Raw genomic sequence first — 14,721 nt, 5'->3', positions numbered from 1 at the left:
AGCTCCCTGTGTGTTCTACCTTTGTAAATCCAAGCTCCTGTACGTTCTACCTTTGTAAATCCCAGCTCCCTGTCCGTTCTACCTTTGTAAATCCCAGCTCCCTGTGCGTTCTACCTTTGTAAATCCCAGCTCCCTGTCCGTTCTACCTTTGTAAATCCCAGCTCCCTGTGCGTTCTACCTTTGTAAATCCTAGCTCCTGTGTGTTCTACCTTTGTAAATCCCAGCTCCTGTGTTTTCTACCTTTGTAAATCCCAGCTCCCTGTGTGTTCTACCTTTGTAAATCCCAGCTCCCTGTGCATTCTACCTTTGTAAATCCCAGCTCCAGTGCGTTCTACCTTTGTAAATCCCAGCTCTCTGTGCGTTCTACCTTTGTAAATCCCAGCTCCCTGTGCGTTCTACCTTTGTAAATCTCAGCTCCCTGTGCGTTCTACCTTTGTAAATCCCAGCTCCTGTGTGTTCTACCTTTGTAAATCCCAGCTCCCTGTGTGTTCTACCTTTGTAAATCCCAACTCCTGTGCGTTCTACCTTTTTAAATCCCAGCTCCCTGTGCGTTCTACCTTTGTAAATCCCAGCTCCCTGTGCGTTCTACCTTTGTAAATCCCAGATCCCTGTGTGTTCTACCTTTGTAAATCCAAGCTCCATGTGTGTTCTACCTTTGTAAATCCCAGCTCCTGTGTGTTCTACCTTTGTAAATCCCAGCTCCTGTGTGTTTTACCTTTGTAAATCCCAGCTCCCTGTGCGTTCTACCTTTGTAAATCCCAGCTCCTGTGCGTTCTACCTTTGTAAATCCCAGCTCCCTGTGCGTTCTACCTTTGTAAATCCCAGCTCCTGTGTGTTCTTATTTTGTAAATCCCAGCTCCTTGTGTGTTCTACCTTTGTAAATCCCAGCTCCTTGTGTGTTCTACCTTTGTAAATCCCAGCTCCCTGTGTGTTCTACCTTTGTAAATCCCAGCTCCTGTGCATTCTACCTTTGTAAATCCCAGCTCCTGTGCGTTCTACCTTTGTAAATCCCAGCTCCTTTTTTGTTGAATAATTATCACTCTACTGATATTTATTTTTATGTTTACCTTCTCTCTCAGCGAGTGCCCGAGTGGCCGGTTTCTCTCCGTCCAATGTCAAGGTAACTATTACAATAAGGCACCGCTGGTCACGGAAGGTGAGAGACTGAGTGATGGAGAAGGAGAAAAGAATGTGACAGAGAAGTAAGGGGAGCATGAGAGTGAATTAATGGGATAGTGACATTGACAGGTAAGGGGATAGAAATCATGATTGAGGTAAAACAAGAAAGATGGTAGCACAGAGAGGTTGGGATAATGTGGAAGTATGATCCACATGGTTGAGAGGAGCGCACGATCTGACAGGAGCAAGTAGAGGACCTAGAATCAAAAAAATATAAACTTTATTGTGTCATAAGACCTAAAATCCAACTCGTTTCGAACGCTTGTGCGTTCTTTATCAAGGATCAAGTATGATCCACACCCTGCCCCTCACTCCTCCTGATTTTGCCTCTCAGACTGCGGGCGCAGGAAGATGGCTGTGGACAGGATTGTGGGGGGACGGGATGCTACTCTGGGCCGCTGGCCTTGGCAGGTCAGCTTGCGATATGATGGTGCACATCTGTGTGGGGGCTCCCTGATCTCCAGTGAATGGGTCCTGACAGCTGCACACTGCTTTCCTGAGTGAGTAATTACCCCACCACTGAGATTCCTGTACATCAGTCCTGATGTACCCATCTACAACCTCATCCGTATCAAGCTTAATGTACCCACATATAACCTCTTCAATACCAAGCTTAATGTACCCACATATAACCTCATCTGAATCAAGCTTAATGTACCCACATATAACTTGATCCATACCAAGTTAATGTACCGCCATACAGTATAACCTCATCCATACCATGCTTAATGTAGTCCATATAACCCTCAGATAATTTTATACATACCCTCATTCAAACCCATGCTTCTGTACCCTTACATCCTTAATATGTATCTTATTTATTTATTTATACAATATTTTACCAGGAAGTAATACATTGAGAGTTACCTCTCGTTTTCAAGTATGTCCTGGGCACAGAGTTAAGACAAATAATACATGGTTACAAATACAGTTACATAAATTGCATTGATATGCCTTCAAATACACATTCCATACATTATCCACACTGCTACTGCTAACCCAATTGTACTCCTACATACCCATCCTAAGGTTGTACTGCATACTCTCATCTATCCTTGTACCCTTGAAAGTTGTTTCAATTACCCAGCATAATTCCATTTGGTAACCATTTGGTGCCCTTAATCCTTATGTATAGTCACCAACATGACTTGCACCATAGCTATGCCAAAACCAAAAGCCTAATGCTTAACTCACAAACTCATCACATGGAAACCTTATTCTTTATGTCAGTCCATTTGTACCCACTAAATATATACATCTTAATATACCCTAGGGGCCATATTTACTAAGTGGGTGCTATGCCATAAGAAGCTTTATTGCCCATTCATCTTGCCTATTTATTTGAATGGCTGTAAGGTATCTTCTGGCAACGGATGTTGTCTCATGGAGCAGCACCCCTTACTAATCTGTTGTATCCACCCCATAGTAATCTTAAATAGTATGAACTCATGTCCTATACTGTATATCATACATCACATCCTGGCCATAATATATTCCTTCATATATACATCTCATACATCCACTGTTTATCCTGTGTTACCATTATATGATCACCCAACTTCCTCCACATTGCCAGTGCATAGCCCCACACCTAATAATACTCAATAACCCCACCCCAATAGCCCCACACAATAACCCCACACCTAATCCCCTCCTATTCCACCCTCCTCTATCCTCCCTCCGTGGTCAGTGTCCCATTACTTGTGTCCCCACAGGAGGAATCGGGTGGCGAGTCAGTGGCATGTGTTTACAGGGGCAGTGTCACAGATGTCCCCCCGGGGGTCTCTCATGGGAGTAAAGGGTATTATATACCACGCTGGGTATTTACCCTTACTGCACACGGACAGCGAGGAGAACAGCAACGATATAGCACTGGTGCATCTACAGACGCCGCTCACACTCACAGGTAAGAAAACCCGAACCCTGCTTCTTGTGCCGGATCATTAGATCACAACCCAGTATCTGATATAATGTGGGACCCTAGAATTCCTAAAGTGCAGATCTATGTACAGTCACCATAATGCTGCAAGAGAACCCTGCCTCAAATATCTAGGTCCAGATTCACTCATTGTTACAAGTATGTGACAGGTAACACGTCGGTGATAATATTTGGCTTAGGAACATAATATTTCGGCATATAATATTTTTTGCCGATCTAACAACCAATTTACTAAGAATTATATATGCGCGGTAGTGGTGCAAAATTGACCTAATTTCCTCCGTTTTGAGATAATGGGGGAGACCTGCGGTAATGACTATCGCGATTTCCTCCATTAAAGCGGCAGTCCACGTGGATTTTATTATTTTTTTACTTACTTAAGGTGGTCTCTCCCTTCCCTTTCCGATGCTGGTTTTATTTGTGAAGTCCGCCTCTCCGTTCAGGAGATAAGCGGTTGTATACATTAAGTGTCCGGGAGGACAAAAGGGAGCTCTCCCTGGAGCCCTGTGCGGTCTGAGTCACAATGGTAACTTCAAATGCTAAAGAAAAACAAAAGTCAGGATATAATCAAGGGCCAAGATACTAACGTGTGGGGGATTGCTGCTTTAACGCCACAAAATCTGCATCCAAATGGCAAACTTTAATATACCGCAAGCCAATGTGCTAATGATCTTCCCGGGATACTTTGGCAATCAAGTGTTTTAACCTCTTTGACGGAGGAGAGGCGACCAATTCATTGCTAGTTGCAAATCCATAGTTATACACTGTAGTTACATGGTAGATGAGGCTGAAAAAAGACATACGTCCAAGTCCAACCTATGCTAAATTTAGACGACAGATACTTTATCCTATATCTATACTTACTTATTGATCCAGAGGAAGGCAAACAAAAAACCCCAATGACACATTATCCAATGATATCTCATAAATGGAAAAATAAATTCCTTCCTGACTCCAAATATCGGCAATCAGATTACTGCCTGGATCAACATCCTTCCCATGTATACTTATTTGGTATATCCCTGTATACTGTAGCTTTCCTTTTTACAAAGATGTAATTATTTGACATGGTCCCTAATACTAACTAACGTGTGTCCCTTATAGAGGTCTGGAAACCCTATCATTCCCACAGTTACGGGTCCCTATGGGTTGAAAAATACATGACACTATACATTACAAACCCAGCCCTTAATTTAAATAATGTATTACCGTTCAGCACCAAGATGACCTACTGGGCATGTCCAGTAAGAGCTTAATTGGCCCAAATGATGTCAATGGGGTTACATTAAAAAAAAATCAACTTACCCCACTCTCCATCTTTAGGGTCTGAAACCATAACCACCCCCTCCCCCCCCCCATCCCCTGAACTAATTCCAATATAGTGTCGTCTTTAGGGCCCTAACAAGGCCTATAATCCACATGGGCAATTCCAAAAATAGGCCCAGGACAATCCAAACAAATCTTCAGCCAAACATTCTGACCCAATAACTTTTCCAGAGGCAGGGTCCTTGGAAATATTGCCAATTTTGTCATTATTACCGTTTATTTGTAAACCGCCAGCATATTTTGCAGCGCGGGAATATATATCGACGTGACTCTGAGACTCCCTAACACACTTGAGGTTGACCCCTAATATTCACCTGATGTAGTATACAGTATGTGCTGCCTTTTTATATAACGTATGTTTGTGTCCTTGGCAGAGTATGTGCAGCCGGTCTGTCTTCCTGCTCTCGGACAGCTTATTACCGAAGGCAAGGTCTGCACCGTGACTGGCTGGGGAAACACAATGTATTATGGTGAGTGTGGCAGCCACTAACGCAGCTATCCGTACTGTCCAATGAAAACACAGATTATGTTGTTGCACTTGGACACAGTTGTGGTATTATTTACTAAACTCAAGTGGCTGCAAAACGTGCACAAAACTAATGCAAACGGATTGCTCCAGATTTATTGCATTAAATAAAAACAGTTATTTCCAATGGGATTCATTTTCTTTGATAAATATGGGATTGTGCCAGTTTTGGAGCTGGGGAGACTTTGGTAAATAACTCTCTTGGGCCCAAAGACGCTACGCGATATCAGGGCAAATAACGTCAGGTGACCTAAAATAGTGATGGATGGTATTTTCCCTGAGTTTAGCACATATCCACAAAGTTTATAGGCAAAAACAACAGCCATTGTTTAACTCCTTGATGTCAGGTTAAATTAGCAGTACCTTGTGCTAGCTTCAAATAACAGGGCATGAAGCCCGGCTTATCTAAAGGTGGCGTTACTTACTAAATATGACAGAGTAAACATGTAAAACAGGACTCTCTCTCCTCTCCAGCAAACCCATATTTCAGGGACTGGGTGGGGGTGACACCACTTTTAGGTATTATCTAATTATGGCCAGCATTAGATTTTGCGTGGCCCAAGAAGCTCCCCCCCCCCTGTTAAAAAAAGGGGGGGAATTACCTAGAAGAGCATCCCTGCTCTGGTAGCATCGCGGTGACATGACATCATGGTGTAATGTGATGTCACGTTGCCACACTGCAGGAGGCAGCCCGCTGTGGATAAAGTAGCAGGACACACACAAACCACCCAGACACCACCACACCTACCTCTCTGCCGGTCCTGAGGCTCCTGCGCTCCCTCCTCTTCCTCCTCCTGTCAGCGCCGGGATCCAACTTCCGACAGGTGGGGGGGAGCTGGAGGATGGTGGAGCCCCGCTCTCCCTTCTCCAGCTCCTCCCTCCGGTCGGGTGAAAGTTGGATCCCAGAGTTGACAGGAGGGAGAAGAGAGAGAGGGGAGTGCGCGGGGCCCTAAGGCAATCCGCCTTGCCCTAAGGCCAGCCCTGTACCTAAATAACCTAATGTTAATTCCCTGTGTTACCCTGAACTGCCTTTAGTGGATATGTGGTGTTAGGGGGAACGCCTCTGCATATCATTAGCATATCTTTAGCACTAACGCCCGAAACCATTTACCCTTCACTTTATAAAGGAGTAACACTGGGTTAATGTTGTGTTATTGTTAATTGAGGCTAGACTTACACTAAATAACCTAACGAAGTTTAGTGTGTCTGGGTCGTTGGCTCTCATTCTGTAAACTGCTATAGCTCTGCAAATGATCACATGAGCTTGGCTGTAACTGAAAGGCGGCTTCCCTGGTTGTTACAGTAACAACTATTATAGAGTGAATAAAAGGATACATAGACGATATAATAAAACGTATCAGGGAACCTTAGCACGTACACTATGGATAAAGAAAATGGCGATATGAGAGCAACTTTCATGAAATACATCCAGGGTGTCAACAAGATGCCTGATGCAATCGTGTCAGAGAAAGAGGAACAGTAACATAGGTCATTGGGTCTTATTCTATCAAGTGTGATGGGCCGATTCATCTACCCATTGACTTGAATGGAGCATTCTCTGCAGTATTTCAGAATCTATCTATCTATCTATCTATCTATCTATCTATCTATCTATCTATCTATCTATCTATCTATCTATCTATCTATCTCCAGTATGGGGAAGACCTCTTCACAGTATATTGATTAAGGGCAATTACGTGGGTCAAATAAACCTTAAAGCGCTTTCTCCTGCCCAGGTCAACAATCTGACGTTCTGCAGGAAGCCGCAGTGCCTATAATAAGCAGCTCCATGTGTAACCAGCCTGACTACTACACCAATCAGATCACAGAGAAGATGTTCTGTGCGGGATACGCAGAGGGCGGGATCGACGCCTGTCAGGTGAAGGGCTTTTCGTAGGGCGGGGGCAGGCCGGGATGGATTAAGCACGTCTGGCATTCTTTCTACTTCTCAGGGTCCCCGCTCAAAACAAAAGTTTTTTTTTAAAGTTTTGCAAGAAACCAAAATAATGAAATGTTTGCTTTAAGGGTGTTAGTAATTTTTAACAAAGCTAATTACATTGTTAGGTTTTTTTATCGGTTGTTTATTAATGAGCTATGGTAGACACTCCCTGGACAACCCTCATACACTTGTGATGGATTTATCGCCCCATTAACCTAAATGGAGCTTTCTGCCCGGTATTGCCAAATAATGAGCCGTGAAATTTATATGTCCTGTGCAGGGGGACAGTGGCGGTCCCTTCGTGTGTGAGGACTCCCTGTCACGTTCTTCCAGGTGGCGTCTCTGTGGTATCGTGAGTTGGGGCACAGGGTGTGCTCTAGCCTACAAACCTGGGGTATACGCCAAAGTCGACCAGTACCAGCACTGGATCTACAGAGCCATGAAGGTGAGAACAGAAGAGTATTCCCATGTGTATAGTGCTGTGTGTGTACAGTACACTGTATATGTATAGTGCTGTGTGTACACTGTATGTGTATGCTATATGTATAGTGCTGTGTGTACACACACACACATGCTCGAGACATACACACACACACACCTCTCTCTGCTCCATGCTGTGTCCTCCTTTCCTTGGCCCCACCCCCTGGGCTAATGACACCTCCTGATTGGCTGCATTACCAGCAGCAGTCAATCAGGATGTAGGAAGATGCCCAGCCCTCTAGCAGCATCCCTACTCTGGAACATACCGTGCCCCCCCCCCCCCAAGCCTGTCAGGTCACTATGTCCACAGAGGTAATACCGGTATGCACATACATGTCCAGTATTACCTCTAATATTTTACTGGACAGAGTGTCCAAATACAGGACAGTCCGGTTCAATACTGGACACCTGGCCCCCATTCCCCCCCTCCCCCCCTCCCCGGAAGTATCCTTCCTGACCCAATGGGCAAATCCAGCCGAAGCTTTGGACTTTGGGAGTCAGATACTTAAAACTGTTAAAACGGTCAATGTATCCTTTGTTTTGCATAAAGCAGTGAGGAAGCCCTCTCTGAGCCATACATATACATGGAAAACCCAGCATTTACAGTGTGAGAGAGCATCTTGTTACACATTTATAAATACAAATATGCTGTAATAATTATACTACGTGTATAATTCTCCTATATAATATAATACTCCTCTTCTCTGTCCCCCCACCTGTTCCAGACTAAATCACAGGTCATTGGGATCATGGAGATGCCATGACGAGGCATGAGATTTCTTCAGCCTGGGGGGAGACGATGAGTTCCTCCCTCACCTTCCTGCAACTTGAGTCTGACACGCAAGCTCTTCATCTCCGGCACAACCCGAGAACCAAATCAAAGGCGGCTTGGACTGTCATTGTAAGCCCCTTCCTCAACCGAGCAAAGGCAGCGTTGTGTGACACCTTTGCATTTGCTCTATGCTTGTAATCACTGTTATGCTATAAAATGTTACTACTATAAGTTGCTGCACTGTTACTGCCAGGGCAATGAGGCACTCTGCAGTTGTTTAATGGATGACCATCTTCGTAGCATCCCCAATCAGCAAGGCGTATTCGAAAGCACTCAAACGTATATCACCTTTTTATGTTGTTGATGTTTTTAAATACGTGTTTAATGCTTGTAGCTTTTCAAATCTTCGAAAGCCTTATTCTACCCCAATGGTCTTTGTGGTGGGTGCATGCTATTCTCTGCAAAAAAGAGTACTGCAGGTAACTTTAGTGCAGTGTTGACGCTGGAGATATATAGGTGCTGTGACAAAATCCACATAGGTGGCATTACATTTGTCTTGCAAAAATAAATAGACACACCATATTGTTTTTTTTTTTTTAAAGAAAACTGCTGGTGTATTGCATGTGATCAGGGGGATGAAAGCAAAATGAAGGTGAATTATACATAGTAGGATCCATGAGAATGCTGCTCCGGTCCTTTCAGTGTTTGTGGGATCCTGAAACACGAGGACCCCACACTGATTATCTTTGTACTCCTCATTGTGGCTGTTTTCAGTACTTATACGCTGACTTCCGTTGATATGCATTGATGGCAAACTAACTACTAAGTGCCTCATTGCATTAAAATTCAGGGATTGCAGAGGAGTGGCAGAAAACTCAGAGATTTAATGCAGTGTACCCACACCTGCTGCCTGCGCTCACCAGTCCTAGAGGTAACCGGCTTTGTATTTATCTAATGAGCTGTCCAGCCCTAGAGGTAAAAGGCCCTGTATTCTTGTATTCAACCAATAAACGGCCCAGTCCTAGGGGACCGGCTATGTACAGTATCCTTGCACACATTGTTTGAGCCATCTAATCCTAGAGGTGAACGAATCTGTGTCCCCCACACGTGCCCTAAGATGTCCAGTCCTAGAGGAACATTCTCTATTCCTGCACCCTTAACTTGAGGTGTCCAGTCCTAGAGATAACAGGCTCTTCATCCCGATCCCGGCTCCCATGACCAAAGCTGTACAGCCCCAGCGGTGACAGGCTTAGTGTCCCTGCACCCACGCTCTGCACTCTCCCTGGGTCCTGCCCCAGCGGTGACAGGCTTAGTGTCCCTGCACCCACGCTCTGCACTCTCCCTGGGTCCTGCCCCAGCGGTGACAGGCTTAGTGTCCCTGCACCCACGCTCTGCTCTCCAGTCCCTGGGTCCTGCCCCAGGGGTGACAGGCTTAGTATCCCTGCCCCCACGCTCTGCACTCTCCCTGGGTCCTGCCCCAGCGGTGACAGGCTTAGTGTCCCTGCACCCACGCTCTGCACTCTCCCTGGGTCCTGCCCCAGTGGTGACAGGGTTAGTGTCCCTGCACCCACGCTCTGCTCTCCAGTCCCTGGGTCCTGCCCCAGCGGTGACAGGCTTAGTGCCCCTGCACCCACGCTCTGCACTCTCCCTGGGTCCTGCCCCAGCGGTGACAGGCTTAGTGTCACTGCACCCACGCTCTGCACTCTCCCTGGGTCCTGCCCCAGCGGTGACAGGCTTAGTGTCCCTGCACCCACGCTCTGCACTCTCCCGTCCCTGGGTCCTGCCCCAGCGGTGACAGGCTTAGTGTCCCTGCACCCACGCTCTGCACTCTCCCGTCCCTGGGTCCTGCCCCAGCGGTGACAGGCTTAGTGTCCCTGCACCCATGCTCTGCACTCTCCCGTCCCTGGGTCCTGCCCCAGCGGTGACAGGCTTAGTGTCCCTGCACCCACGCTCTGCACTCTCCCGTCCCTGGGTCCTGCCCCCGCGGTGACAGGCTTAATGCCCCTGCACCCACGCTCTGCTCTCCAGTCCCTGGGTCCTGCCCCAGCGGTGACAGGCTTAATGCCCCTGCACCCACGCTCTGCACTCTCCTGCCCCTGGGTGCTGCCCCAGCCGATGTAGAGGAGCAGCAAGTCCATGCCTCGGATGTCTGTGCTCTTCCTGCTTTATTTAAGTTGTGATTTTTTTTTTAGATAGTTTTGTCTTCCTTTCACTCCTCACTTTCTGGACACTTCGGGAGTTGTACTGCCTCCCACAATCCCCCTCTCCGGTGACTATTGTCATGAAAGCCCTTAAGAAATGAGTTATTAGAAGGTAACCCAACTCCTCTAGTGCCCTGTTCCATTTCAATAGGGACAGGTGTGTGTCCCAGGGCGATCTGTTTGTGTTATTCTCTTGTGGAAACAAATACATTGAATTTGTAGAACATGTCTCTGGGATTTTATTTCACCAGCAATTAACCAAATGATTATCAAGCCCTGTCTGATGCAGCTTGTTACTAGTTTCCATGCCTGGGAACCATCAACTAATGCAACCAAAGTGAACTCATTTCAGTGACCTGCTTCATCTGTGTGATTGGTACCTTTTTTAACACAAATCTAACATCTTGTAAGTATTTGTAATTTATTTTTTAAAGTTAGACTTGGGAGGGGGTTTGCTTTCCTCCGGCTGCTCCCTTTTGTGTGATGTCACTGTGATGTCACTGTGATGTCACTGTCTGTACAGCCAGGGTCTCTCCACCTCTCCTTATCTTTTTTGGTTCTCTGATAGGGACAGAGTGGGCTAGGGGTAAAGAAAACAGTTGATTGACAAACACTTCCCTAATCAGAGACCCCAAAGAAATTAAACTGAACGACTACAGTATGTGGGACTTCAGCTTTAAGATCATACATAGACGAATATACAAACTTACACAAAGGTATCGAGCATGCATTTAAAGAAAGGGAGTCGTGGCCCTGAAGAGCTTGTAACCAGCAAAGTGCCTCACATGAATGATGCACAATTTCCTCCATATAACCCCATTGGTTTTTAATGCTGTAGTCCCGCTTTGTCCACTTCATTGTTAATAATCATTTGGAATACCAACATACTGTACTTAAGATGTCCTTGTATGTATAACGTTGTATGCATTGCACTGGGCAACAAAAACCTATGTTTGCCCAGATGAAGCAAAGAGCTCTGTGCAGGTGCGTTTAAAGGGTTTTGTGAACCGCCAATAAGGTCTTTGGGGGTCTCCGTTTGAGAACCACTGTGTTAAATCTTAAAGATTTACTTAAATGACTTGCCTAGGCGCCACAGTTCCCTAGTAAATACACAGTGTTGTGATCAAATTCAAACAATAAAAATAAATAATGTTACCCAACAGGATACTTCTCAAACCTTCCAGGGAAATATGCTTTGATTTCCCACAGGTACAGTCGTAGTTGTTTGTGGAAAGTGAGCGACCCCGTCAGGAATACAACATGTAAATAAAAAACATATAAAGCAATAATTGTGCAGTATTGTGATTATTTTTTGGCTTGTTCAAGAATCTTGGCTCTTGGGGAAAACCTACTTACAGCAACATAGAAGAAAATTCGCATTTGTCTGACTTTGTCAGGTAGTGGAGAAATGATGAGGTCATCAACAACTACGAAATCTTAAAGATTAACATATGTTTTTAAAAATAATAGATTATTTCCATTACAAAAGTCATAATGTTAAGTAATGTTATAACATATGTTGTTATTACATTGTTTGAAATTCTAATAAATATATTTGGAACATTAACATGTATACAGTATCCATTGAGAATACACCTTAAAGTTGCAATTCCATTTGAATGGATTGTTTTCTCACTTTTGGATTTACACATATTTTGGGCTTTCAAACTCCCACCAATCTCTTCGCAGTAAACGGGATGGTTTAGAAATCTAAACTTGCACTACTTATACTGACCACTGGGAGGCACTGGGCTGTCTCGGTTCTTTATCCTGGCTGGGAATGTTGCAGTGCAATGCTAAATAAAAAAGGTGCAGATCTGGTTAAAGCAGCAATCCTCCCCAGAACGAGCGTGGGGTTAGGATAGCACTGAACTGTGCCCCAGGTTCCTGATTTTTTTTTTGCCATTGATGGCTGCCGGGGTCACCCAACATAAAGTTGCACTGCTATGTCCATGTTATAGTAACTTTTACCATGCAGCCTTTTGTAAACTAATTTGGATTTTAAATGACAGAATTGGTATTACAAAATAGCTGCCATCCGCTCTAAATATCTACCTTGCAAAGGAGTTTAACTTCTGAAGTGCTGTTAAAACCAGGATCCTATTGGAATACTCATTATAACATTAATTCCAGAATTGATTTGAAACAACGCTTTTCCTTTATCCATTGTCATTAAATTCAAAACCATTCTCCTGACTCCTGACACTGGACTTCACAACATATTCACTTTGCTTCAGTTCGGGGTCCATGCAACTCTCAGACCCTTGTCCGCATCGGGCACGTCCCTCTGACACATTTCATGCGGTTGCATCTTCTCAGGTTCATAGGCCTGGCATAACATGTCCATAGATATTGGAGCTCCGACCTATTCATGCAGGAAATGCATGATGGAAATGGATCCAAGTGACATAAGACCTTATCATTTAACCATAAATCACCAAGTCACAAAATATTCTCGCAGTCCCATCTCCATCACTGAGTCTCCCTGTGTCAGGACTCATCAGACCCAAGACTTGACCCTGAACCTGACACGTCTTGCAGAGAAAGTTCTCTTTTGAAGTGAAACTTCTTAGCTGGCGGTAACTCATTGTAAAATCTCATAGGCTAACATGAATTCAGTTGTGACTTTGTTTGAAACAGAAGCAGCTAGTGCGCATGTGCCTAGGTAATAATATTTACTGTCAATGCTAAAGGTGCTGCTGTCACTGGTGTTATTAAAGAACAACTACTTATGGCCGCAATTATAACTAGTACACACACACACCTAAAATTGCCAGTCTGCTCGCACCACACACAAGACAAGTCACAGTCTATGTGCGCATGCGCTTCCGGAGCTGTCCGCCGCCTGCACACATGCACTGCACTGCCAACGCTCTTAGTGTGATGTTAGAGGTTGCATGCCGGCATTCCGGCAGATACATGCCTCCTCAGCACACCACAACGCATTCAAACTCCCTGTGCGCCCCGTACAGCAACCCATAACTCCCTCTATGTACAGATGCAGCGGCCATTATTTTAACAAATCACGGGGTGTATACCCCGGAATACCCAACCTTCCAACCGTACCGCCTTAAGACACGAGTGCAGGTGAGTAAAATGGCATTTTAGTGTTCTGGCTCTTAAACACCTGAAATTGACACAGTAGCACAGTACTGTATACATTACAATGCATTCATTTAATTTCATTTAATTGCACACAATCCATGAAATTCAAACAAATCAACCGCGATAAACACGTGTGCCTGGGGCGATTGGCGCATTCATGCCGTGTGGAGTACAGCAGAGCTCACGAAAATGGCGCCGTGATTTGTTAAAATAATGGCCGCTGCATCAGTATGGCCATGCGCTCGTCTGCCTCATCCCCTCGTCTGCGTCATGTGCGCGCTTGCACACATTAACAACCCCTTCACACAGCACCACTACACTGCTGCTACACTTTCAACTGCTCCACCAGGACATCTGCCCTGTCTAATGTGTGCCACGTTCACACTACACATGCCTACTTACTCTCCCTCCACGATGCGCATGCGCAAATGATCTTTAAACCCTACCTATCACTTCGTACACATGCACACAGCCACTTACTGCCCTTTCCCTGACTACTCCCCATCATGACCTCCACCTTACCATTTCTTGTGCTCACAATTCTTCAATCCTTCCTACATCCTCTGACCACTGTTCAATACAACAGTTCAGAAACCCCTTCTTCAATCACGTTTAGTCATTTCTAAACACTCACAGGCCACACCATGAGATTGCCTGTACCGCTGCACAATGTGTCTCTCAGCCCTACTAATTTTAGTAAGCCTACGACCCTCTGCTTTTCCTGGCAGGACCCAGTACAAGGGTTCCTGTGTGGGTAGTTCACAGTACATTACTATTCTTTTTTCTACAACCAATGGTCTACCACATCCCCGTCTTCTAACAGAAATCTGGTGCTGTGCATGTACGGCACATATCCCTGAAATCTAAGGTGCCACCAGGGTAGGGAATTAACAGGCGGGGCTTTACCGACTTCGGACCCTGATGTAGTATGTGAGGAGAAGTATCCGAATTTACAGACATCACATACTGACCGATCCCAGAATTAACTCCTTGACATAGCACCCTCCAGATCACCATTATCTGTTAACATATTCTTTCCCCATGCCCAATCTTTCCAATCGGTATACGGTTTCAGAGTCCTGGCGGCCTTGCCAGAACTTTTAGCAGAATTAAAGTCTCTGGACGCTCGTTGAGCCTCTCCAGGTGGAGCGCCGCCCTGGCTAAGAAAGGAAGTGGTTCCCTCTTGCGCAGAACCTTTAGAAAAGGTGCAGTCCTCTTACAGTCCCGGTCAGAGTCCTCTTTACTGAGCCCACC

General features: G+C 45.3%; 1 protein-coding gene across 4 annotated transcripts in view; it reads left to right on the top strand.

Moving 5' to 3' along the window:
• The window catches only part of HPN (hepsin), a 55,125-nt gene extending 43,196 nt beyond the window's left edge, over positions 1-11,929 (top strand). For all 4 annotated transcript variants that reach the window (XM_075606170.1, XM_075606172.1, XM_075606171.1 and 1 more), the window contains exons 8-14: positions 1,080-1,120; positions 1,514-1,679; positions 2,895-3,085; positions 4,819-4,914; positions 6,707-6,849; positions 7,190-7,354; positions 8,115-11,929. In XM_075606170.1, coding sequence (XP_075462285.1) covers positions 1,080-1,120; positions 1,514-1,679; positions 2,895-3,085; positions 4,819-4,914; positions 6,707-6,849; positions 7,190-7,354; positions 8,115-8,153 — 841 coding nt within the window. In that variant the 3' untranslated portion in view covers positions 8,154-11,929. The remainder of the gene's footprint in view (positions 1-1,079; positions 1,121-1,513; positions 1,680-2,894; positions 3,086-4,818; positions 4,915-6,706; positions 6,850-7,189; positions 7,355-8,114) is intronic.
• The last annotated feature ends 2,792 nt before the right edge of the window (positions 11,930-14,721 follow it).

The sequence above is a fragment of the Ascaphus truei genome, chromosome 6 (genome assembly GCF_040206685.1).
Source record: "Ascaphus truei isolate aAscTru1 chromosome 6, aAscTru1.hap1, whole genome shotgun sequence".
NCBI lineage: Eukaryota > Metazoa > Chordata > Amphibia > Anura > Ascaphidae > Ascaphus > Ascaphus truei.
Note: the sequence above shows the minus strand (reverse complement) of the source record. Positions and strands in the feature narration are given on the sequence as shown.